The sequence below is a fragment of the Porites lutea genome, chromosome 5, assembly GCF_958299795.1.
Source record: "Porites lutea chromosome 5, jaPorLute2.1, whole genome shotgun sequence".
NCBI lineage: Eukaryota > Metazoa > Cnidaria > Anthozoa > Scleractinia > Poritidae > Porites > Porites lutea.
Window position 1 is genome coordinate 24948221 of NC_133205.1, and position 26190 is coordinate 24974410.

Consider the following 26190-nt stretch of genomic DNA (forward strand, 5'->3'; position numbering starts at 1 on the left):
GTTTAGACAAACTGCGTGCACAAACAGAACTCTTCTTTATTTTATACACCTCAGCGAAGCTAGGATCCAATCCTGTTGCAAACTGTTTGTAATAAACAGTTTGCAACATTCAGTTCACTTGGTAACAAGACACTAATAAGCTTGGGGAGAAGGTACCTATACGCACGCTACGCACGTGCGTAGCTGAAAAACTGCCGAGGATAAAACTGAGAAATATAATACCAAAAAGGAAATTATGTGAAGAAAGGAAATAAATTTAAAAACGTAGATTTCCTTAATCTTTATCAGTTTAACTCTGCTTGTTTCTTTGAAATAGTTTTTTCTACAACAATGCACTTTTCCTTTTTGACACCCAAATGTCAATTTCCAGAGAAGTGACGAGTGATTCATTAGTAGACTGACATATTTAGAGAGTAGGTGAAAAAAAAGCGCACAGAGAGCGGCAAGCTGGATGGAGAAATCCTGGCTAGGCCCCTGATTACCGCTATTGAAAAAGGCTCTATTGATAACATTTAACGACTACTGCCGAAAAACAAACAAACAAATGAACAAACAAACAAAAAATTCCTTAACACAGACAGGGTCCGCCAGCGTTTTGAGGTACGCGTTATCTATCTCCTGAAAACAAATCATTTCGGGTATACTTAGTTTCCTTAAGGCGTATAGATATATGGAGATCGTATATTGAGGTATGTTGTGTACATTATGTCGGGTATAATGGTTTATTGGGACCCCCTTGGCCGTCACTGTCCTTATTGAGGTATTTTGATAAACTTCACTTATTGCACCCGGATGCAGAACTACTACTAGCTGAAGGTTTAATTAAATGGTCAAAGCCCGTCATTAATTTTTGTCCAGACTCAAAAGTTACGTTTACATTACATGCCTCCATAATTAAAGCTACGGATAAACATTTAACCACCTCTAAATTAGATTCCTTTTTGTACATTTAACATTGGAACTTATTATAAGCTGCAAAACTCTACAAGCGGACAATTTTTAGGCATTTCATTGTCCTCTAATATTTAAATGTAATGTTCCCTTTCTTTAGGTATCAGTGGCCAACGATCTGTTTCTTTTCGTTTCTTTGCCGTGGTTTTCTTTGGAGGATTCAAGATGACATCACAGCCTTCTTTGGCTTTGTTTTGGACACAGGCCACATACCTTCTCACGTGATCTGACAGGTAAGCTAGAGGAGAGGAACCCTGTGCAAGAACCTGGAAACAAAAGGAAACGAATAGTTAACTGCTGAGTGTGACTTACTTATTGCTTTTAGAGACCACGCACGTTAAAAAACAACATTATACTAGTAGTAATCGCAGATTATGGAGCGTGGTCAAGATTTGAGTTTGTGTTTTTGCTGGATATCTTTGTGTCATGGTGGCCAGATAGATGTCTTTGAATTATATCATGAAAGCGAGTAAGATCCTTCAAAAGCTCATAAGAAAAATTAAAAAAGGACTTACTCTTATAAAAAGAGGGTTCAGATGACAAAAACCCAGAACTCTAAGGTCACGCGACAGCTTTGTTGGCTACCAATATCTGTGTCGCGTGACACAAAATAGTGCAAAAAAGTCATAGAAGGACGAAAAATATCATCGTTTATTAGTACAGCACACCCAAGATTATGAACTGCGTTCTCCTATCGTCTAACGTAAAAATAGTTCAGTATTAGCCTGAATTTCATCCGATTACTTCGAGTCGTTATTACTCCCTCAGTAAGAGAGAGAAGAGAGGAGAGGAGAAAACGACTCGAAGCAATCGGATGAATTTCAGGCTAGTTCAGTATGGCATTGTCTCGGAAGTTGTTTTTTCAAATATGAAAGCGCATATAATTTACCTGATAATGGAAATCTCGCAGACTAAAGTTTTCGCCCAGTTCATCCGTGGCATATTTTCTGCTCTTTTTTATTTCCAATTGTCCAATCATATAAGCAGTGGCCTGTCCAGGGTCGCTCTGGTACCTCGTTACCTGATCATCATTGAATTAAAAAAAAAAGCAATCACATCACTTGTTTCTAGATGGATGTTCGTTAGGTATGGTTACTTTCAACAAAGGAATAATTTAAATTGTACAAATCGGATAAAGGAAAGTCACTAGTGGCGGATCCAGACCTTGGGGGGGGGGGGGGGGGGGAGGGGGGGGATCCCGGTCTCAAAAAATTTTTTTGGCAATGTAGTAAGATTTTCAGAAGCTATAAAATTGTGTACTAAGTTGCGAGCCTGTGTGATGCCTGCGCATAGAATATAGGAAACTTTACGATATGCAGACTCAAAAGTTTTGTCCTCTAATAAATACGAACTCTTATCTTCTGTTACTATCGGCGTATTTATAGGGACTCATTTACAGCGAAGTTCTTAACTCGTTCATCTCGTTGTCTCACCTCCTTCTTGGCAAGGTCGGTGTCATCCCACGCATAATCGCTAAAGTATTTAAGGGCTTTGTCTCTTGAGAACCCAACGTAGTGTAGGCCTGTGTCAACAATCAAACGAATAGCTCGCCATACCTAAAAAGGAGTTGAAGTTCAGGTTAGTGAAACACAGTCTCTGGCCATTGAAACTGCTACGGAAGATCAACTTATTTTGCAGGGATTCGTATAGGCGAATCTTTGCTGACGTCATTGTTTACAGTTTTTCTCATTAGCATACGACTTAACTCATAGAAGCCGTTGCCGTAGATATGAACTAATTGCAAAATTTGAAGGAGCTGATTAAGCTGAGCGATTTGTGCAACTGTCAGCTTTTTGCAAGCAATATTGAAGGAAATATCAGCCATCAAAAACTGCGAAATTGCTGTGTGTTAATAAATTTCTACTGTTAAAAGGAAGAGTTTAATTAGAGAGGGGGGACTTATAATTGAGGTTACGTTACTTATATTTACAAAGTTTATTGTATGATATAGGTTTTAAGTGAATGGTACTGTAGCTTTCTACTTCGAAAAACCGATCAGAATGTTGAAACTTAAAACTAGAGAACTGCTCCTCTTCCATTAAAGTATTTACTTTCCTTTTATTTTAAAAAGTTTTTTTTTCATTTTAATAGCTTTTCCTTTAACTAATGAATATGGACGAAATCTCATGGTTTAAATAATTCAATGTACCTCGACAGCAGTATTTTTGGGCGATGACTTTTTTGCAGATTTGAAAAAAAAAATACATACCTTTTATTTACCTATTGACTTATCTACTTTGTTTCTACCTGTCTCACCTGCCATTTCAACATTCCAAACTTTTGCATTGGTTCGCTCTTGTAAGTGTCAGTATCTTGTGCGATCAGCGGATTCTCAGCATACAGGGCCCAGCCTTCCGTGAACGCCGTGTAATAAGTTACCTTATCAAGCCAGCCTATGACACCGCCACAGCTATCCCGGAAATGTTCTACGGTACCTTGCACCTACGAAAAAAAACATGAAAAATTTAAAATAGTTAAAACTTAGTGATTAAAATACCCCTCCACGGTTTAAGTTATTCATGTTTTGATGAAGACTAGTTAGGTCTTCAACGCTGCTAGAAAGAACGCCTTGAAATTAGGAAACTTACCAAGTTTGAAGATAAGCTAAGACATTGCTTAACAAATTAAGGTCGCGAAATTTTGCAAACGTCTGTTAAATCGGCAACTTTACGGAACTATATATTCGTTAGTTTTCAACAAATTAACTTCAAACTTGATATCTTAACGAATTTTAATGCGTACTTTTTAGCCGCGTTGACGGGTTTTTGTAAACTGGTCTTCATCGAAAGATGAAAAAAACGTGGAAGGGTCTATTCCTTGGAGAACAATGAATGCTGTTTCCCGAAATCAGTGAAAATACGAATATGACACCAAAAAACACATTGAACATCCAATGGGTGAGGGACTTGGCTTTTAAGATGTCTGCACAGGAAGATTAGGTCCTGTTATGCTGCAAATCCACTAGTAAGCCCCCCCCCCCCCCCCCCCCCCCGTGCTTATTTATTGCAGGCCCATTTGAGAGGAGCTTTAATAGAGACGGGGAGCTTATTTAATTTAGAAACGACGACGGTATCAGTTCTCCATAAAGAACTAGTATAGAAATTAAAAAGGTGAAAATAAGTCAAGTACAAGAATGACAGGAAGGTTTAGGTTATGCAGCCGAGGATCAGAATCAAATCCGAACTTTCGGTTGGTAAATAAACCATCCCGCATTAGTCCACAAAAAGTTTTGCAGTCGTGATTTATATTGATAAATACAGTTTATCATATAAAATTAGGGAACGGTAGGGGGAACTTAATAGTGAGGGGGGCTTATTAACTTTCTTCCCCTGAAAAAGGCGAGGGGCTATTAGAGGGAGGGGCTTATTTTAGAGGGGGGCTGAATAGAGGATTTACTGCATGTAAGTTCCCTTTACCTTCTTATCAAAGTAAAAATCACCTCGAAAGTTGCTTGATTTATCGAAAGAATTTTTTCCTGTTTCTAAAGAGAGTGCTTGCGAGAGGCCATTTTCAGGTAACAGTACATCAATTTGTTACCCTCTGGCGTCACAGATTTCGAAATGTTGCCCGCTTAAAGAATTTTGGCGGGAAACTGTTTCATTTTAGAAGTCATGTGATTTGCGAAGTAGCTGACGAAAGAACGGGACTTTTAGCAACCAAGGTAATAAAAATTTACTACACAGTGAATAGAGCTCTACGTGCGCTCTGATTGGCTAGCTCGAAGATATGGAAAGCGTTCTAGTTGCCACCAGTAACAAGGTGTGCTTTCCATTATGCCAAAACTTTCGGAAATCTCAGTTGAGAAATAAATATGGAAAGCTTCGGTCCAAGTGGAAATTTTCCATTCAAAGTGGTCCACCTCCAAGGGTGGCCCTCTTTGACCGGTTCACCTGAAACTTGCCGTTCCATGATTTCCAAACGTTCTCGTTTCCATCGGCCTACTTTGCTTAGCAGTAATCAATATTTCGGTCGAAACGCAAATGGATCGCGTCGATTCGATTGGAAATTTTGTTCAATCGAACACTGTCGCTTTCTTTTTCTCTCGGATAATTCCACTGTTATCTGACTGTTTGGTTTGACAAAATGGAAAACACCCGACACAACTTATTCAATCTAATGAGAGTACTGGCATTACCTGCGTGTGGTGGCCTGGCCTGGCTTCGTGAGCATTGACACTCCATTCAGAGAACGTTGGACCCAAGTTCTCCAGGAAAAATGGGATGTTATATTTTGCACTTTTGGTGCAGTCCGCGTCAGCCTTTTGATAACTTTGAGCTCCACTTGATGGATTAAGATTAGGTTGCATTTCAACTGGGCAAGTAGGCGTGGTCGCTTTTTCTCCAGTGAAATAGAACAATGGGATAGTCTTGGGCTCCAGGAAACTCATCACCTAAAAAATAAACGTAGTAGCGCGCTATTTGTGGTTTCTGTGGGTTTCAGGGAAGAGGTGAGTGTACTGCAATCCGGTGAAAGCAAATGCTGCAAAAACCCCCTTTATTATTCAGCCCGCCAATAGCGGCAGGTAATTGGTAGTGTTGGTGGATCGGAAGTGTTTAAAGGGATCCGTCTAACTACGCGTTATAAGTCACAATGCGACAATTGCAAACCTAGAATCTTATAGCCAGTTTGTTATCTTTGTTGGCGTATATAGAGGCTCACGGCTACAACATTACTTCTACAAAAAAGAATAATTCCTATATTACCAAATTGTATAATGTCCTGCTATCCTGGCATTGCAATGATTTAATTATTCTTCAACGAACACGGCATGCAATCAACAATCAATGTCGAAAAACAAACAGACGAAACAACCCTGACACAGCACCAGAGGAGTGGACGACCTTGGTGCTTTTCTACTGGAAAACGAAGATCACATGGTTGGGCTACGCGTCTTAGCTGTCATTAAGAGGGAATCGCGGAGAAGGTCTTGGAATCAAGCTACCATGTATCCGGGGGGGATACTTTCTTACAAGAGGCTAATGGGGATGTGCCGCTGGATGGGGTCGCATCTTCACGACTGGAGTGACTATGCTGGGGTCGCATTTTCAATAGAGTTACTAGAATGGGGTCGCACATTCGGATTTTTTTGGGGAAGACAGTTCGTCATATTCTTGGTTAGTAATCTGCTCCTGACGTACCAGAATGTTTGTACTGCAGATGAAAAGTAAAGTGTTCTTCATTCAATCTAAAAAATGGGTCAATTCATAAAAAAATAGAAAGTGACTAAGTTGGGATCAGGAAAATTACATCTTTACCCAAAAGTGACTAAGATGGGGTGTATAATTGGCCACAGAATAGACTATAATGGGGTTGGGGCTCAGAGAGGCCAGCGGCCCATACCTTGCCTGCGTGCAGACGTCTCCTATTTCCTTTGTTGCACGCGGAAAAAGGACGACGTCCCTTTTCCGCGTGCAAAAAAGGAAATAGGAGACGTCTGCACGCAGGCAACACATACCTAGCAAAAATTAACCCAAGTACCCCCACCCCCCCGGGGGGGACCATGTACACGTTACCTTTCTTGATTCAGCAAACCACCGTTGTAATGCAGCCCATCGTGTTGGACAATATTTCTTTGCGCCTTCAATATCGCTGCATTTTATATGTGCTTCTTTGTCAGACTCGTTCTTGGGAATTGGTTGAGGATTAAAGTAGCTTTCAGAAGAATTAAGTTTCTGTCGGAACTTCATTACAGCAGTATCGTTATCTGACTCTCCAGTCACTTCTCTGGCAACAGCGACGATCTAAAAAAAGAAAATGCATCATCAACATTGGGGAAAGAGAGAAGAAGTACACTCGGGAAAAGTTAAATAAGTTGGTTGAGAAGGCGTGACAACAAAATGTGACTAGCTAGGAGACGTTTGCACGCAGGCAACACATACCTAGCAAAAATTAACCCAAGTACCCCCACCCCCCCCCCCCCTAGGGACCATATCCAATTGCAGAAAGGGAAACAAAATTTCATCGTTGCTTGTTTACGTTCTCCATAAAACGTGAAATTAGGCATTTTCACGTCGTGGTCGTGCAAAAACGGGCAAAGAAATCTGCAAAAAAAGCGTGATGCACGTGCAAAGTTTTGCTTATTAAACCTTCTGTTTTCTTGACGTTCTTGTTGCCGTCCGCGTCGTTGAATCTTAAAGTCCCTATTAAACGTCTTCACATACCGCCGTGTACGGCATTCATCACACCCCCTTATATTTATTACTTTAAACGAAGTGGGAGATTGCAAATTACGGTTGCATAGTAAAAACATATTTTTAATATAAACATATTTTCCAGACTGACAAGACGCAGCTTACCATAGGGTAGAGAACTGCCAGTTGCTGTTGTCCAAGCTTATGGACCTCCATAGGTGTCATTGTGTTTGTTGTGAAATATGACATGATTTTAGAATAGGCCTGCGATCCGTTCAACGGTTCACCGGTAGGCAGTGTTGGGTTTGTTGGCCAGGACTTGTTCTCTTTGCCATCGAACCAAACATACTTCAGTGGAAGAGTGGCTAAACCACTGGACACATTGCTGGGAACGCAGTGACGGATGTGCTCTGTTTCTAGATATCTATATAATATTAAAAAATCGAAACAAAATTATGAAAAACGAGCTTCCGTAATGAAGAAAGTATTTCTCAATTCTCTTGCGAGGAAAATTATTGCGATAAGAAGATATAAGAAATTAATTTATTTGTAACAAGGGTGCATTCTGTATTTCAGAGCCGGCTGGGGATGAAGTAATTTTCAAAGTTAAAAAAAGCTTTTAAACTTTCGTTTGCACACACCCTTTTCTAGAACCTTAAAAAAGATTTGCAGGGGTGAGACTTGTCTCCTTCGGGCCGCAGTCACGCAATGTTCCCTACGGCATTGCGTGACTCCGGCCCGAGCGGCTGCGAAGGAGACTAGGGTGAGACAAAAAAAAGTTGAAGAGAAAATAACGAGGGTTACTGTAAATGATCTAATAAACGCCCGGGGCGTTTATTTAATTTTAGGCGTCCAAGAGTGGGCGTTTAATAGATGGGAGGCGTTTAAAAGAGAGAGGCGTTTATTCTCGTAACTCAACATAACGGTATACAGCATGCTTTCGGCTAAAAACGTTTTTGTGCCACAGAATCTCGACTGCGGGCCTGACGGCTAATCTAGAAATTGAACATGACATAATACACAAACTGATGTTAATCAAGAAATGAAATTAATAAATTGATTGATTTTGCTCTATTTTGCCATTTCCTAATATTTGGGGGCAATTTTCAAGGGGGGCGTTTATTAGAGAGGGGCGTTTAATACTAACTTAACAGCGTAAGGGGGGCGTTTATTAGATAAGAGGCGTTTATTTGAGAGTGGGCGTTTATTAGATCGTTTACGGTAATTTCATTTGATCGGGAGCGATACCTGAGTTGATTCACCTAACTAATATACATGATGGGCGTTTCGAAACAGGCTTCGCTTTTTGTTTTCTTCGACTATTCACACTTTCAGTACATTGTACTCTCATGTTATGATAAAGGGAAACCAAACTTTGAAGATTTTGTGCGTGCTAAATTCGTGTGAGAAAGATCAATATTGCAAATCTTTTTACCTTAACAGTTTAGTGATCGGTTCGCCGAGATAGGTCACCAAGTAATCCTTGATTGTTTCACTGACGTTCTTTCCATGCTTGGCCTTCCATTCACTATCTACTGCTTCTGTTATGTTGCTGTAAAAGTCAGGGCTCAATATGAGTTGGACAAACCACTCTTTTAAAACTCCTGTAATGCAATGGAGAAAGCGTGATTAGGTTAATCACACAATTTCAACAATCTCCCCTTGGAGACGTTATTTTGGCTCGTTACGCAATCCTCCTCAACGACCGTGGGGCAGGAACGCGTGACGAACCCCTAAGAACGTCTCCGTGAGAGGATATATTTCAACATACGGACTGCGAATTTTGTTGCCCCGTGCACATCACAAACATCTTGCCTTGATTTCAGTCTGTGAAACTGAAAAACGATACTCTATCTTTGTGATCTTTGCAGTGATACTTAATCGTCTGTTCGGAGGGGGAAGCAGGATGGCGAGAATTCTTTCCCCCATCCTCTGCGAGGTCCATACCCTCCCCCTTTAAAAGAGTCAAAACTTCTGCCTAGATAGGACCCTTTTCATGTGGCTTCACTAACACTTCCCTCGAAGAAGAGTTTCGGTTAATAAGACTAATGCTGAGCGACGTTAACTAATTTATCCTTTCAGTAGGTAGCATTCTTCGAAAGACGCGTCATATACACCTAAACAGCGATAACAAGTATTCTAAGCCTTTTTTAACCCCACCTCATGAAATAGCCTTAAAGTTAAGCACCCTTTTGTGCGGAACATCCCTTTGTAGTCTCTAATAGGGAGTACCCCTATTATTCCCTATAAGAGAGAGCTAAGCCAACATTGGCTATGTCACCCACCCTGACAGTGATTCCTTCAAAGATTTCAATTTTCAATAATGTACTGCAAGCACGGCTTCCAAATCACTGTTACGTAAGTCTCAGGAGTTGATTTGTCCTAGTAAGTTATTAAACTGAAAATGAGTAGGACTGATAAAAACAACAGATAAAACATCTGCGGAATTCAGATTGGCCGTATCAATGCCCTCTGAGCGATAACAATGCCCACATAATGATTAAATTAAAATGTTGTCTTAAACTTCGTGCGGTCTTTGGTTATCTTGTCAATCAGTGATCAGTTCTAGAAACCCAATAGTGAAGAGGCGAACGCGGTCGCGTTTTCTTTGGGATGTTACTAGAACCGAGAACGGCCGGGGAACTGAAAAATGAAAACTATGAGAACAAAACCGGGCATTGGAAATTAAGTTACTTCAGGTTACGATTTGTTCCCATTTTTCATTTTCCCAACTCACCGTTGCCTGTTCCCTGTTTCCCCTTTTAGTAACATCTGTTTTCTTTTCCGTCGTAGCCAATCTAATTACATAACCGTGCAGATCTTAAGGGAAATGGTTGAGAGACGTATTAACCTTTGTATCTCCTTCTGGGTTTTACTATCACGCGATTTTTACACAAAAATAAATGTTACTCAAAAGTAGTAATAATGGATATAAAAAAAATGTGGTCGAATTCAAGTCTTTGTGGTTTCTTGTGAGTCAGGACAGTCAGGTGTTTTTGAGTTATAACTGAAGGACACCAACAGGGTACCGGAAACTTTTTACCAAATTATATTAGAAACATTGAGCACGCTATTGAAACGATTAATAATCATCAATCAATCGATAAGAACTCGTACACATTGAAGTTAACAAAGATAAGTCATTTCACGCGCACCAGTATTAACCAACCAACATTTAAGTGCCTCGGCAAAAAAACTTGTAATTATTGCAAACCAAATAACCCGATCATGTGCACGCATAAAGGGCCTCATCTTTGATCTGATCTTGGAGGGATTAAAGTTTTGGAACACTATTACGTCATTTGGCGGTTGTCAAAACTGACAGTCAGCTGTATTTTGACTTCTAAAGGATACAATAGTCGTCTTGCTTGCTTTAGTAGGGTATTAGTTGCGGCACCTCGTGACCTCTAAAAAAGGTTAAAAAGATTTTATAGATAGTCCTGTGAGCTGCATGCCAACTATTAACCTCAAGAAAGTAGAAAGGAAAATAGCCCACGTTGCAGTCGGCCCACGCACTCGTCTAAAGACCGTCTCTAAAGCATTTGTATAGCTCTATGCAGAAGGTTTAGAGCGTCTGCGACGTAAGCGAAAAGGAAAATAGTTTTCAAGTCATTGAACAGAATAAGAATCGATCAAAGAAATCTCAGGTAAAGTCTAAAAATGTGCACCAAAGTATATCATGAAAGGACAACTCAAAGAAGGGCAAACCACCTCACCTGTCTCATTATAACGAGAAGTATTCAAGTATCGCCTCTTGATGGAGTTGAGACCTGCTAAGCACTCTTCCGTACTTCGGATCATTCCCCTTCGAACACCCATCTTCATGTTTTCAATATACTGAAGAAATCCTGCCTTGTGAGTTTTCAGCTTGCTTTGTATGAGTTTTACATCATCGGCGTTGTACGGCTTGTGATGCCGTCCTATTCCATTGTAGACACCGTAACCATGTCCACAGATTTCCTGCCAACAGAACAAATTCGGGCCCATCATCCAATCTCCGGCGTAGTAGTTGACATCGTAAGGCTGACCGAACATGTGTTGAAGATAATGCTTTACTTGTGCCAGCGCCTTCCTCTCTCGGGGCTTCAACTTGTTTGTGTTAATGTTCTTGTCGCTAATCTCTTTCAGCAACGCCAGAGCGGTGTCCGTGCGGTTTTTGATCACGGCTGGCGTAGGATCGTAGGCGACGTATTCTGTTTTTACTCGATCCGACGTGACGTCTGGATCGTATGCAACATCATAAGGATGCAGCTTGAAGTAAGTTGATTTAACGCGATTAAGAAATTCAGGAAGACCTGCATTTTGAGCTTCTTCTGAAAAATCACACCTACTGGAAGGTGCCTTCGTGACGGGGACTGTTGGAGTGGAACCGGGCTCTGAGGGAACACTGTTGTTTTGAGGTTCCTTGGTTGAGGGAACGCTGTTCTTTTGAGGTTCCATGGATGTTGAAGTCGAAGCTGATTTATCATCCTTTTTGGTTGCGGCGACTACAATCAACACGATTCCAGCAATGAGAACGATCAAAGCTACAGCCAGCAGAGCGATAGTGATAATTCGCTGTTTTTTACCCTCGCCAAACTTAGTTCCTGCATCCTCGCTTATCATGAATTCCGCGCTTTTAGAGGACTCCATGACTGTGCGATAAAGGAAGTGGATCAACCTGTGCCTTGTACGATCCCAGTGACAGGAGATATTGTGTCTATGTCATCCAAAGCATTCTCTTAATTTTCGAAGGTTACGCAACAATGCCGACGCTCAAATATCGGACTTGGGCTACCTGTTTGTCCTATGTAAGCGAATACGGATTTCGGAATCGGAAATTTTTGCTTGTGGAATCCGGAATCCCATTAACGATTAAATTTAGAATTCAAGTTCAACTGACAAAAAATTCGGAATTCAGTACCTGGAATCCAGAATCCACGTTGTAAAATCCAGAATCCAAGACTATTTTGGATTCCCTTACATGGGGCGACGATTTACTTGTGACAGGGTCACCAGACCTATTATGTAATATCAAGAAATGCATTACTCTTTTATTATTTCGCTCCTAATATTTTTGCGTTTAGGAATTTCCCGGTTTGATTTAGCAAGCTTGTGTATCGCTTAGGGATGATTCTACGTGTGCCCGCAAACCCACATATTATTGCCTAACTATAAGTGCCGTAGTTAACTTGAACTTGCGTCTAGCAAGGTAGGATAGTTTGGTTTGTTTATCATTTAGTTTAAGTACTTGACCTCGTTAATTACCGAATAATTTAGTCTTAGTTTAGTCTTTTCTTAGTTCTGTTTCTAGACTACGAGTAGTCCCCATTTTTCCTCAGGGAAAGTAGAGCGAGAGAAACGCGAGCGCGCGTGAAAATCACCCTACACGAGAAAAGGCGACACGCGGCGCGTGGGGTGATTTTCACGCGCTCGCGTTTCGTTCGCTCTACTATCCCTGAGGAAAATAAAATGGGGGACTAGAGAGACACAGAGTGTGCAGCCTTGCTCGTAACCTACGGAGTGTGAAAACGGACGCAACATGTAACACCCAACAATGTTGCGTCCGTTTGCACGCGGCTTTACCGGCGGCTTGTTACCAATGCAACATTCGTCTTGTTCGATTTGATCTGAGCAGCGCTTTCCCAGTGCTATAGTGGGAGCTTTCAAGGACGCCAGAAAAGCGAAGTAAGCGCATGATAATTTAAGCATATGTCTACCCTATACTAGATAGCCTTTCTTCCCGCGCGACCTGAAAAGCTATACGGCAACGGCACAGAAGTAGAACAAGATGTTATCGTACCGGAGTGGGTGGCCGATATTGGCCGAGAGGGTTTGGTGCACTAAATCCCAGTCCTCTCTCCCGAATATTTACTTCCGTCAGTGGGTTCCAGTCCTTGCTCTTATATACCTGTTTGTATTGCGACGAAGAGAGTCAGAAACCTATCCGACATGCGATGATCCACTTTCATGATCTACGCGGCGCAGCTTCGCTCCGTAACAGAAATCGCGCTAAGATCACCGTTCCTATCTGTGAACATATAGAAGCCCTATCGGGTATGTTTTTCTTGTAGGATCAATAGCTATCCAATGTAGTTTATACAATGATGTGAATGCTACGCGCGCTGTGATTTGTCGTTGCCCATGATCTATTAGAGTACAGATACATGGATGACGTCACGGGAAACTTGTTTTCTTTGTTTTGTTCAACATATCACGCGGTTTTCAGGGGCACCCAACGAGGATATAGTTCAAAACCACTTAATATAGCGTTGTTGAACGTATTTTAGTATTTAAACGGTAGATATAGGCATATTTTTATCCCCTAAAAACTTTTTATCTGTTCGGATTTCCTAGCTGAAAGTCTAGTGATCCGAAAATTATAGGGATCAAAACTTACCTTTTCGAAAATTTTAGCCAGGAAAAGGCTCCCGAAAATTCTAGGTGGCCTTTTTTAGGGTAAATATTCGTTTGAAATGGGTAATTATACCAGTTTGTAGATGATCGAAAATCCTAGGAGAGGCAGGCAAGCAAGAAATTTTACAACAAATGTTCCGAAAATTCTAGTTCTCAAATCGTCTTCCGAACAGATATTTTCCCGAAAATTGCCGTTGGGTGCCCCTGGGTTTTGAAAATGTTTGTGAGATTATTTCGGATTGAGGCAAGTGAAAGCTTCGGTTAAAGTTTAGCAGGAGCTATTTTCAAAGAAGAAAAACGGAGAAAAGGAGACCAAAAAAAAACTATTGACTACTTGACAATGCCTAAACTACAAGAAATCTTCACAACAGTTGCCATCGTGTGTCTCCGCTACGAGAGACTCGCTGTTTTGCAAAATGTTTTCGCTATTATTCTTCTTTGAGCAAGAAAAGACGGTGAAAAACTTTTCGAAGAAACTGTACACAAGTAAGATAAAGAAGAAGCTAAGATGAAAAGTTGGGTTTGGTAAACTAGCACAAATCCTCAAAAGGTCAAGCGGTTCGAGGCGGGTATGTGTATCGGTCTTTTTCTTTTCTGATCATTGTATAGAGCGGTTTTCACTTGACTGTCGAATTGGGATTGGTTTTGGTTTTGGTTTTGGTTTTACTACGTCCTTTGGTTGGCTAGTGTATTTACTTTGGTTTTGGTTTTACGACAGTCAAGTGAAAACCGCTCTAAAACAAATAGATTCCATGTTGCCGTGGGTCTGTTCAGTAAAAGATCACAGAGGACGTCAAAATGTGGTAAAACCAACAGTGACACACTCGCATGACACTCGCCTGCGGCTCGTGTACCACTTCTTTGTTTTTACGATATTTTGACGTCATCTGTGATCTATTACTGAACAGACGCACGGCAACATGGAATCTATTTGTTAAGTAGACATAGCCTAATTAGTATGTGTAATCAAATGGTGACGAGTGAAATTAGGGAATAATTTCACGCGGGCTTTGTCGAAAGGAAATTATTAGGATTTGGACAAAACGCAAGTGAAATTATTCCCTAATTTCACGAGTATACCATTTGATTACCTATTAATATCATGGGTGACGAATTACGTTAGCAATCTTGGATTTTTGACATGTTCGATCCAGGATCGTATCGATCGAGAACACAGGAGAACTCCACTCTCTCAAATGTTTAGACCTTAAATTTGGCTTATAAAGTCCAGAATTTTTCAGGCTTTTTCGGCAAAATACCTGTTAGAATCCTTCTTGATGTTCTCTTGTGTGTTCAGGTTTTCTAAAGCGTCTTTTTTTGCCCTGACATCTTCATTCACGGCATTTTAAAACTTCGTCGCCATCGTGACATTGAGACGTAGGGACAGGTTGCCATGGCAATTTTGTAATTTCACATGTGAAATTACAAATTAACGCTGAAATTTCGCGCCAAAATTAAGGAGTAATTCGTCACCTATGATATTAAAAGTAAGAAAAACTGACGAGGAATTAGCCGTTAAACACGTAACCATGAGGAAAAACTGAACAAACAAACTCATGGGAATGAAAGTGCGTCAACAAGAAAAAAGGAGGGACGGCGATTGACCACCTCACCTGTCTCATTATAACGAGAAGTATTCAAATATTGCCTCTTGATCGAGTTGAGACCTGCTAAGCACTCTTCCGTACTTCGGATCATTCCCCTTCGAACACCCATCTTCATGTTTTCAATATACTGCAGAAATCCTGCTTTGTGAGTTTTCAGATTGCTTTCAATAAGTTTCACATCATCGGCGTTGAACGGTTTGTGATGCCGTCCTATTCCATTGTAGACGCCGTACCCGTGTTCACAGATTGGCTGCCAGCAGAATAAATTCGGGCCCATCATCCAATCTCCGGCATAGTAGTTGACATCGTAGGGCTGGCCGAACACATGCTGAAGAAAGTGCTTTACTTGTGCCAACGCCTTCCTCTCTCGAAGCTTCAGCAGGTCTGTCTTGATGCTTTTGTCGCTTATCTCTTTCAGCAACGCTTGAGCGGTGTCCGTTCTATTTTTGATCGTGGACGGCGTAGGATCGTAGGCGACGTATTCTCTTTTAATTCGATCCGCAGTGGCGTCTGGATCGTACACAACATCATAGGGATGGAGTTTAAAGTAAGTTGATTTAACGCGACCAAGAAACTCACCAAGACCTACATTTTGAGCTTCTTCCGAAAAGGCACACGTATGGAGAGCTGATTTCGTGGTGGCGACCGTTGGAGTGGAACCGGACTTTGTACTGACTGTACTACTACTTCCACTTTCCTTTGTAGGAACGCTGTTTTGTTGAGGTTCCATGGTTGTTGAAGTCGAAGCGGATTTTGCATTATTTTTGGTTGACGCGACTGCAATCAACACGACTCCTACAATTAATACGATCGAAGCCACGACTAACAGAGCGATAGTGATAATTCTCTCTTTTCTACTCCGGCCACACTTAGTGTCTGAATCCTCGCTAATAACAAATTCCGTGCTGCTTGAGAACTCCATGACTGTCAAATAGCAAAAGCAAAATCTGCAGATCGGTTGGGATCAATCTATGCGTTGTACGATTTGATGTAAATCAAGTTGATGTTTATGTAAGATCTAGAAAAAATTCCCACCAAAGCTTCTCTTCCGTGAACGACAATTTAGTGCATATATTACCACAGGTAGCCCAAGCTCGAAATATGGGCATCGGCGAGCATCGGCATTGTTGCGTAACATTCAAAATATAAGGATTTGTATGGGAAAAAAAACCTATCGTTTCTGTAACCTACGAAAATGAAAGGATTTCAATAAAAAACAGCTTACGTTACTTAAAATGTATGCGTGTATACGTTTCTGTTTCAGTTTCTGCGGGTACGCTTAAACGCATCCCTTATACTCGCGTTTCGGTCAGGTTTACTCTTGCAGAAACGCTAACTGCCGTCATGTTTCCGCAGCTCGTAAATTCAGAGGATACTCAGTGCAATTATCCGTTGAGTTCCCGGAACAATGAATGCGGAAACTCAGTTTGATCAGTTTACTTTCTGCAGCTTCATGTTTCCCCATATTCCACTTTCTTGGATTATTCACTGGATTTCCTAAATGTGTTAACTTTACTTAACCATCCAGTTTCGAATAATATGTTCATTCTTCCGGTATATAAACAAGTGGACGTTTGTGAGACAACCCTGGACCGTTTCATGCATCCACAACGACCCATATTCGCTGACACACAAGTCAAGCACAGTCATATTTAGGTGCCTTTTTGGTATTAAAGTTTTTCAAGTAGATCATTCTCTCTTGAGTTTTTATCAAAATAATTCTCTCTCCATTTTCATATAATACGTACATATGTATATTAAATATTTTCACAATAAAAAAAGAGACTCCTTTCAATGTATTCCTATTTTCTATATCCAAAACTGTAACTTTTCCATTTCAATAGGCCACTTCCGAGTTCCAAAAACCCTCACTTTCAAAATGAGGCTAGATGCGCAACCTTTCTTGTGAAAATGAGTTTTGTTTGCGAGAATGAAAAATGATTCCCACATCAAAGGCTGAGCACCTACCCTCGTTTTGAAACAGAGGCCCGGGGGAACTCGGAAATGGACTATTAAATAATCCTTTTAGAATTGACAAAATTCAAAATTTTTTCCTTGAAATGATTAAATTAACATATTAATAATTATTCAGTGTAACCTCTTCTTATGGACCCTTCTACAAGACGGACAGTTCGTTTGGTCCCAGAAATGCCAAAAATCATACATTCCCTACCTCTATAATACGGACGCCTCTGTAAAGCGGACACTTGCACCACAGGTTTTTTCCCCATACAAATCCTTATATTTTGAATGTTACGCGACAATGCTGATGCTCGCCGATGCTCATATTTCGAGCATGGGCTACCTGTGATATTACACTTATACCATGCAGAGTCTCAAAACAGTCTGGTCGTGCGCAGTGTCCGGCCCTCGTGCAATCAGCGTTCAGTGAAATATGGTACTGAAATAATTCCTTCGAACATGGTTCGACTTTTGAAGCGGACCCTGCGTTCCGTTATTGTGAGAGTGGAATTGAATTGACACAGTTCCTTGCTAATGGTGACGTGCCCTGCGAGCAGAGCTTTCTTTGCGGCTTGGCTTACAGCATTTCCGAAGTCATTTGCCTCGCTGTCAGTCGCGTATTTGGTTAATGTTTACGTAAAAACGCGACTGTGAATGCTAAAAGCCATGCCGGAAAGAAACCTCTGCTCGCGGGGTAATGGTGACAAGAAGCAAATATCGCACTTCCTATCCCGCAATGGTAGAGGATGTAAAGCGAATCCTCTGCTCTGATAAGCTACCCGAGATGGTCAGACTTGTCTGTTTTGCTCTCGGGGCTCGCCCAGTTTGTCCCGCAAAAGATAAAAAATTCTAATACCGGGGTAAATGCAAAGAAGATCATCGCAGGTAAAGACGCAACTTAGCTTTAAAGAAAGGCTGAAAAGTTCGAAGGCTAATTAGCGCTAACTTGATCGGGTTTCTTTTTGTTTTGTTTAAAAGCATTTTGTCGGATTATTTTCCTTCTTCTACTCAAGGTTTTATATCTGAATTCAAATTTCGCACTAACGCTGGGTTATCTTAACCCCACTTTGCACAACCCGGCCAAGGCTTGTGTTAGTCGTAAAATATCCTTTACCGACCGACATGACCGAGTATTTGCCTTATTCTCTTCTGTGCGTGTTCATATTTTTATGAAAACGCACCAAAAACAAAAGCAAAACTTGGCCAGTGAAAGATATCGCTTCCACGCCTGGACGGAATAATGTACATCTTATGTTCCCGTAAAAGAAGCAAAAGTTTCACTTCCAACAGCGGGCAAAAGAAGCGAAACATCTCTCTAACATGTGCTTGATTCTTCTGATGTTCACGTAAAAAAGGGATAAAAAAAGGAACTTTTTGTTTTCAACAGCCAATTGGTAATACACTGTAAAATGAAAAGAGCCAATTTGGCCCCAAAAATGGGGCCGAAACGGGTGAGTCCAGAATGGTACTGTTTTTGGGGCCAATTCAGCCCCACTGAGATGGGGCTGTTTTGGTACCAAAATTTGGGGCTAAATTGACCCTTGCATCGGGGCCAAATTAGACCATGTAAAGGGTCAATATGGAAAACACTAGGGCCATTTTGGATTTTCCAGTAGCCAAAACAGCCCCCTCAAATGTTGGCCCTCTTAAAAACTACCCCTCCAAAAGTAGCCGATTCAGCCCTATATCGGGCCATTATGGTTTTTTTAATTTGGGTGGGGCCTACAGATTTTTTCCCTTAATTAGGGTATTGATAAATAATGAAATCAAACTAAGGCTTATTTCAAACATTTATTCAGTTCTGAATAAGTTACTGTGATCTGTGTACATCATAACAATGCGTATTCCAACCTATTTATGTAATATTATCTTCGGTTAATCTCAACTTTTCTAGATTGAACATTTAGAATTATTGGAGGAATTAAATTGGCCAAGAGAGACACTTGTCTTCGGTGCGATCAAAGTAACTACTTCTTAAAACGGTTTTCACAAAAGACAAAGTCAAAATCATAATCAGCATCATAGGAACACTTAAAACCTATAGTGAAAATCAAAAATTGGAGTTGTAAAGGGTTTCATTAATTAAAGCTCACCAGAATTGGAGTCAATTAAGGTTTCTTTTATAACTTCCCTTTTGACAAAAAAAAAATAAAAGATTGTCAGAGTAGGTCAAGTTCTCCTCCTAACAATTCCGACAATGTACATTAGATTGAAGCAAAAGAGTTGTAAGAGCAATAATGAACTAAGACGTTTTAGCTATATCAATTCTCAAGCTTCTGATTATGACTCCGACTCTGTCTACCTTGCTAGTGCGAGCCTTTAATGACTTGACCTAATCCTTTTGAAGGGTGGTTTTCACTCGTGACAAAGTCAGGGTCATAGTCAGAGCACTCATCACCTAGTGAAAATCAAAAATCAGAGTTGCAAGGGAAGTCATAACTAGAAGCCTGATGGAATTGGAGTCATCACAACTTTCTACTCTTCAGATTCTGCTTATGATGTAGAAAACCAGATTAAGCAGGGGTGTAATCGTCGAAGGATAAACCACTTACCAGTCAAAATTCTTGTTCCCATGCTTTATAGTTTTCACTAGATCAAAAGTGAAGGAGTCATAATTGGAGTAATTATACCCTGTTGGTGTTATATCTAGATCAACACTCTATGCTTTTGATTTGTACAGTTCCGACTCTGTATCTTACTAGTAAACCAGTCCAGCCCTTAATGACTTGGCAAATGTTTTAAACTATATTTTACTCCACAGATATTATGTTTAAAAAATCTTGCCAAATCTTGGTCTATAAGAGTGAAAGAAAACTTCCAAGAAAAACATTTTGACAATTTGGCTACACCTTGCGAGGTTGTCCTGAGTTAACATTCAGCAAGAACTGAGGTATTTGCCAAGTCATTAAAAAAGGGAGGAAACATTGACAAGTGTCTACCCCAGTCCATTTTCAAGCAATGCCTGATCTAGAAAAGTCAAGATGGCTTTGCATTGGGTGTATGATACATTAAATACATAAAAACACCCAAGCAATATTATCACTGCATCAATCTTCTTCTGAGGAAACTCGCAAATAATGCCTCCCTTTGTCACAACAAAATCCTGAATTTTCCTGTCAAAATCTGCATCCCTCTGCAATAAAAACAAATGTTGTAATTTTAGAAATGATAAAAACAATAATCAAAACACAACAAACAGTGCGTACACATAAAAAGTCAGTATGGTCATAACAATACTATTGTCAAAAAAAAAAGGTTGGTTTAATTACTTCTTTCCACTTTTCAGGTATGCATGTATGGTATACTGTATAAATTATAGTTTGTTGAAATTATGCTTCCTTTATGTTATGGGAAAAAGAATGACAGCATAATTATGTCTAATACATTCACACATCATTGAGGAGGTAATTACAGTGTGCATGTCCTGATACAAGAAGATTCTTTTAGTACATGTATTTACTCACCAATCAAGAAATTTTGCAGCTGTAAATCAAAATTCATTAAGTATTATGTAGCCATTATTATTCTGTGAGATTTGGTGTAGTCTGGTGACGGGAATGGCCCCCAAGGGATACCTTCATAACAAAAGCTAAATTGCATCTCAATTTTGTCTGACTTCCACTTGTATCTGAGCCTCCCAAGCATTTAGGGTTCAATGTACAGTTGAGTTTGTAGCACTCTTGTGGTATTTTGTATCACAATATCAGGAAAAACATTGTATTCCCAAAACACCTACCTCTACAATAGTGATAAATTCCTCCTGAAGTCCTCTTAGCACTCCGATCAAAGCCGCAGAACCTTGTTCACTACCAAAAGGACGCCGCCTTTCTATTTCTGCCATAGGAGAAATGTTATTAAATTAAAACTGGTTGACTTGGAGCACCAAGTTTATTTACACACAGTTCTGAGTAATTGTGGGAGCAAATTGACTGACAGACCCTGTTACCTCAATCACACCTGCAGAATTCTACAACCTAAAATTCTATTTCCTAATTTTATGTATAACTTTATTATTATAATTCACATTATTGAAGCAGAATTCTGCAACCTAAAATTCTATTTCCTAATTTTATGCATAACTTTATTATTATAATTCACATTATTCTTTCAACCCTTTAAGCCTTAAGAGTGATCAGCATCAAATTTCTCCTTGTAATATCAATGCTTTGTAAAACAGAGTGTTCATGAGAATTATGGACATGATCACACAATTTGCTTGATATTTTATCAACTTCTTCCCACTACTTCTGTAGGAAATGAATAGGGGCAGCAAATGAGCATTCAAATTTTGATCTTAGGGTTAAAGGGTTTTAAATTTCTCTATTTTTAATGCATTTATTTTGCACTTATTTATCAGACAAGAGAAATAATGCATTGGTAAGGTAAACCTTACTTAAAACAAAACAAGTACTGAAATCTATAGTGTAAATGTAAAACCAGACCACACCATCCTTACCATCTTCTTTAGTTGAAATGGCTTTAAGGTTTTTTCATTAGATATTTTCATCATTCTCCCTGTTTTAAATAGGGGACAGTGAGGGGATGGCAGAAGTGCTTTTTAACTCCTCCACTGGCTTAACTACAGAATACAGGGTCACTTATTTCCTTATCATTAGATAATAAAATTAAAAGCATCTAATGACCCGTTCTTCAAAGCTTTCCAACAAAGTGGACTTGAGTGACCCTGAATTCTGTTTCATCAAACGTGGTTAAAATAGCTCAGTCTTTTGCATTTGGTAGAAAGAGAGCGAATCAGGGCGGCTTACCTGGTCTTACTATCGGCTTTTTCCAGCAAAGTCTTGATTCTTGGAGAGCCTTTGTTATTATTATAATTTTGTGCAGTTCATCTTGAAAACCGTTGCGCCTCACGAGGCTTGTGTCTCCGATTCTTCACGACCAACTTCAAGAGCGAAGTGATGGATCAACGACGGCTCATAGTTCGAAAATAATTAGTAACAACACCTTGAATGTCCTTTGATGCTGTCGAAAAGTATAATACAAGACTCCTGATCCCCAAAGAAACTGGCATGTTCGCAACCGTTGCAGTACTTTCAAATGGACGCCAAAAGGAAGACACCAAAGAGCATGTGCATAGGGACAGCCCGCTGACCAGTTGTGTATTGTTTCCAAAATATGTTTTCGATTGTTTACATGTCGTGTCATTTTGAGCCTGTGGCAGGCGTTTGAAATTTTAAAAACCTTTTACTTATGAATCAGAAAATATATGTACGTGATGGCTGGGTCTTTGTTTGCTATCAATACCGAGGGATATTGTACTGTAACGCCCTCCCAGCGTTTAGTTTGCGTGACGCATCATGTAATGTTATCGATATTGAAATCACGTGCAGAACATTCGAGAGCGTGATTGTAGCTTTGTTTCCGATTTGCACCTTCGCTCGAGGCAAAGGTTCGCTCGAAACCATGATTTACCTTACAGTCTCTGACTGTCGTCACGGTTTTAGGTCTACGTTAAAGTTATCTTAGTTCCTTACTCGACTAAACGGACCGTACTTTGGATTGTGTCAGACGTGACTATGGTTACTTCAACCGAACACTGCGGTCTCCTTGCGCCCCTTTTGACGGCAAAAGGCGGTCACTCCGAGTAGACCTTGCCCCTTGTTGGGGCCAAATCGGAATTTTAATTTGGCTATCGGAAGGGCCAAATTGAGAGGAAGTGCCAAAGTAGCTTTTAGTGTAGCCAATTCAGAAATTAGATGGGCCGAATTGGTACCATCTAGAACTGTTTTGACTCTTTCTGTCCAAAACGGCCCAGCATGTTCCAAATCGGCCCTCGAGAAATTGGGGCCGATTTGGCTCTTTTCATTTTACAGTGTACATACGCGCAAGGGTCCTCTCTTGATATGCGTTGTTGACCAAGCGCGACGTTCTGTTGTTGCGTTTTTGTGGACCGAGTGCAGAAGTCGGTGTCAATACCAACACCATATAACAAAAAAGAAACGAACGAGGCCAATAGCCAGCCATTTTAAACGAACAAGCTTGGTCGAATAAAAGGATTCATCATACAGCCAAAATATCTTGTTTCTTGTTGGAGCTCAATCCCAAGTGAGCGAGATAGGCGCAGGACTTCTCTGTGGGATAGGCCTGGGGACGAGGCTGAATGCCTGCTTTAGTAGCCAACCAGAACCCAAACTGCAAGGATTTAAAGGTCGTTTAAGAGACCACAGGAAGTCTCTTCCGAGAAGATGCTCGGGCACATGGTCTTCCTGGAAGAGAATTTTATGCATGCAATTTCCATGTTGCGATATGTGTAGTTCCGTACTGTTACTAAACGTTCTCCATACACTTTGAGTTTAGCGGGACTAGGCGTAGTGGATACTAGATGCAATATTCATAGAGATGAGACTACATGTTAATTAAGTGGTCGCTTACAGGAGGTTAAAAACGACGGAAATTATAAAAGCGTCACCCCAAGAAGTCGAGAAAAAGTGATCGCGGTCGCCTACGAGAGGTGGTCATTTACGAGAGCCAGTTCAATCATGAGGCTTTGACCCGGAAAAATCTTGGGAGTGTTGGATCGGTGGTCGGTTATGGGAGGTGGTTGCAAATGGAGGTTCGACTAAATAACAAATACATCTACTGTTTCCAAAAACAGGAGCGAAAGGTTTCGCCTCCAATGGCGAATGGTCAAAAGAAACCGCAAAACACCTCGCCGAGCAATTGCTGCTGGCGGTAAGGGGAACTTCTCGAAGAGCTAAGATGTTGATATTGAGGACACAGATGGAGGATTAATTAACTGGGACTGATTTATTCAATGGAGCACGAGTTTTTAGTTCATTCCGGAGGAAAATTTCGCGGAGAAATAGAAGGGCTGAAAATTAAAGCAGTCCCGTTTTCCCGTTCGGAATGTTCGGCTAAAGTAGCGAAAAATTTAGTTTCCATAATCATATCACATCTCATCTTAACTTTGATACCACCTTCAGGATTTCGCGGCCGTTTTCGGTAAACAGGCTAAATGATAAAAACCAGTTGAGTCCTGAACTAAACAGTAATTTTTCCCTTTGTAACATTTACCCAAACCGTGAACCGAAACAATTTTCCGAAAAAAAAAAAAGGACCAATAGTGACCAATCTAGCTGCTATCAAGTGTTCTGCACCATTCAACCACAACGTTATAGACGAAGAAAACGACCAAAAACCCAAAGGCGGACAAAAGTTCCAGCGTTGCTTTCAAACCACTTTGGAAAATTATAAAGATTACTCCTATTAGAAACAGCAAAATGAACGAAACAAAGGTTCGCTAGTAAATAATTCTATATTGTAACAGCAATTTGAACTTCCGAGTTTTCACAGTGCGTGACACCAAAATAGGAATGCTGTCTCGTTGAAAACAAGTCTCTCCTCTTGATTTTCAGCAGTGTTACCATTTTCATTTATGCTCACGTGTGCTTGTTCTCGAGTGAAAAGAAAGAGCTTTCATTGAAAAAGTTAGCTTCAGATGCTTTTGCTAATTTCCGGCGGCCATATTGCGGGACCAAAACGGTACACCAATATGGCGTCTCCATACAAAGCTCTAGAAAGGTGCGTGAAACGTTTCAGCAAATAACTATGAAACTATGGGCCACAAAGACCTGAGACTGGGACAAATTGTTTATAAATTAGTCTTTTATAACATCTCATTTTCTTGGCTTCTTCCACTGGACGGTTAATTTTTTTTGTTGCGTGACAGTGAAAATGATCTGGTGAAAATGGTCCTGAAAATGTGAAAATGGTCCTGTGCGCTGCATGCCAACTGATAACCTCAAGAAAGTAGAAAGAAGAAAAAGGCTGCGTTGCAGCCGGCCCACGCACTCGTCTAAACCATTTGTTTTGCTCTCTACTTAAGGTTTAGAGCGTCTGCGACGTAAGCGAAAAGGAAAATAGTTTTCAAGTCATTGAACAGAATAAGAATCGATCAAAGAAATCTCAGGTAAAGTCTAAAAATGTGCCCCAAAGAATATCATAAATGGACAACTCAAAGAAGGGTAAACCACCTCACCTGTCTCATTATAACGAGAAGTATTCAAGTATCGCCTCTTGATCGAGTTGAGACCTGCTAAGCACTCTTCCGTACTTCGGATCATTCCCCTTCGAACACCCATCTTCATGTTTTCAATATACTGAAGAAATCCTGCCTTGTGAGTTTTCAGCTTGCTTTCTATTAGTTTTACATCATCGGCGTTGTACGGCTTGTGATGCCGTCCTATTCCATTGTAGACGCCGTCCCCGTGATCACAGATTGGCTGCCAGCAGAATAAATTCGGGCCCATCATCCAATCTCCGGCGTAGTAGTTGACATCGTAAGGCTGACCGAACATGTGTTGAAGGTAATGCTTTACTTGTGCCAACGCCTTCCTCTCTCGGGGCTTCAACCTGTTTGTGTTAATGTTCTTGTCGCTAATCTCTTTCAGCAACGCCAGAGCGGTGTCCGTGCGGTTTTTGATCACGGCTGGCGTAGGATCGTATGCGACGTATTCCGTTTTTACTCGATCCGGCGTGACGTCTGGATCGTATACAACATCATAAGGATGCAGCTTGAAGAAAGTTGATTTAACGCGATTAAGAAATTCAGGAAGACTTGCATTTTGAGCTTCTTCTGAAAAATCACACTTACTGGAAGGTGCCTTCGTGACGGGGACTGTTGGAGTGGAACCGGGCTTTGAGGGAGTCGAAGTTGATTTATCATCCTTTTTGGTTGCGGCGACTACAATCAACACGATTCCAACAATGAGGACGATCAAAGCTACAACAAGCAGAGCGATAGTGATAATTCGCTGTTTTTTACCCTCGCCAAACTTAATTCCTACATCCTCGCTTAACATGAATTTCGTGCTTGTAGAGGACGCCATGACTGTGCGACTCGCACCGAGCGACTAAATACAGGAATGGCTCCGACCTGTAATTGGAGGATAAAAATAGTTATTATGTAATAAGTTAAAGCTTAACTTTCAGCCACGTGTCACACTGGACAACGACAGTGATGTGTGACTTCTGTTTCGTCTTATGCAGTGAAAGTCTTCAATTGAAAGAGGCAAGAAGTCGATGTATGGACCTTAAAATTTCACTTACATCGGCCAGAACCTTTTTCTAGTGTTAAACAGTACTAGCAGTGATGGGAAATTGTCACAGCGTTGGCGAACAGCCTT

The 26190-nt window shown here is 40.6% G+C and overlaps 1 protein-coding gene and 1 long non-coding RNA gene across 4 annotated transcripts; both read right to left on the minus strand.

The window, feature by feature from the left end:
* Window positions 1-16: 16 nt before the first annotated feature.
* Window positions 17-25895, minus strand: LOC140936229 (uncharacterized). 3 transcript variants are annotated; one of them, XM_073385661.1, is made up of 9 exons: window positions 25044-25895; window positions 8518-8686; window positions 7248-7506; window positions 6465-6692; window positions 5087-5341; window positions 3208-3393; window positions 2385-2507; window positions 1841-1972; window positions 17-1217 (listed from the first exon to the last, which is right to left on the minus strand). In XM_073385661.1, exons 1-9 carry the CDS (start codon window positions 25891-25893, stop codon window positions 1026-1028), a joined length of 2394 nt encoding a protein of 797 aa, XP_073241762.1. In that variant the 5' UTR covers window positions 25894-25895; the 3' UTR covers window positions 17-1025. The 3 variants fall into 3 exon arrangements, with proteins under 3 accessions (XP_073241762.1, XP_073241761.1, XP_073241760.1); XM_073385660.1 differs by lacking the exon at window positions 25044-25895 and adding an exon at window positions 15092-16129; XM_073385659.1 differs by lacking the exon at window positions 25044-25895 and adding an exon at window positions 10799-11775.
* On the minus strand, window positions 18820-22603 carry LOC140937279 (uncharacterized). Its single transcript, XR_012165450.1, has 2 exons — window positions 20784-22603; window positions 18820-20180 (listed from the first exon to the last, which is right to left on the minus strand). It is a non-coding gene; the product is annotated as an uncharacterized lncRNA (long non-coding RNA).
* Window positions 25896-26190: the final 295 nt, after the last annotated feature.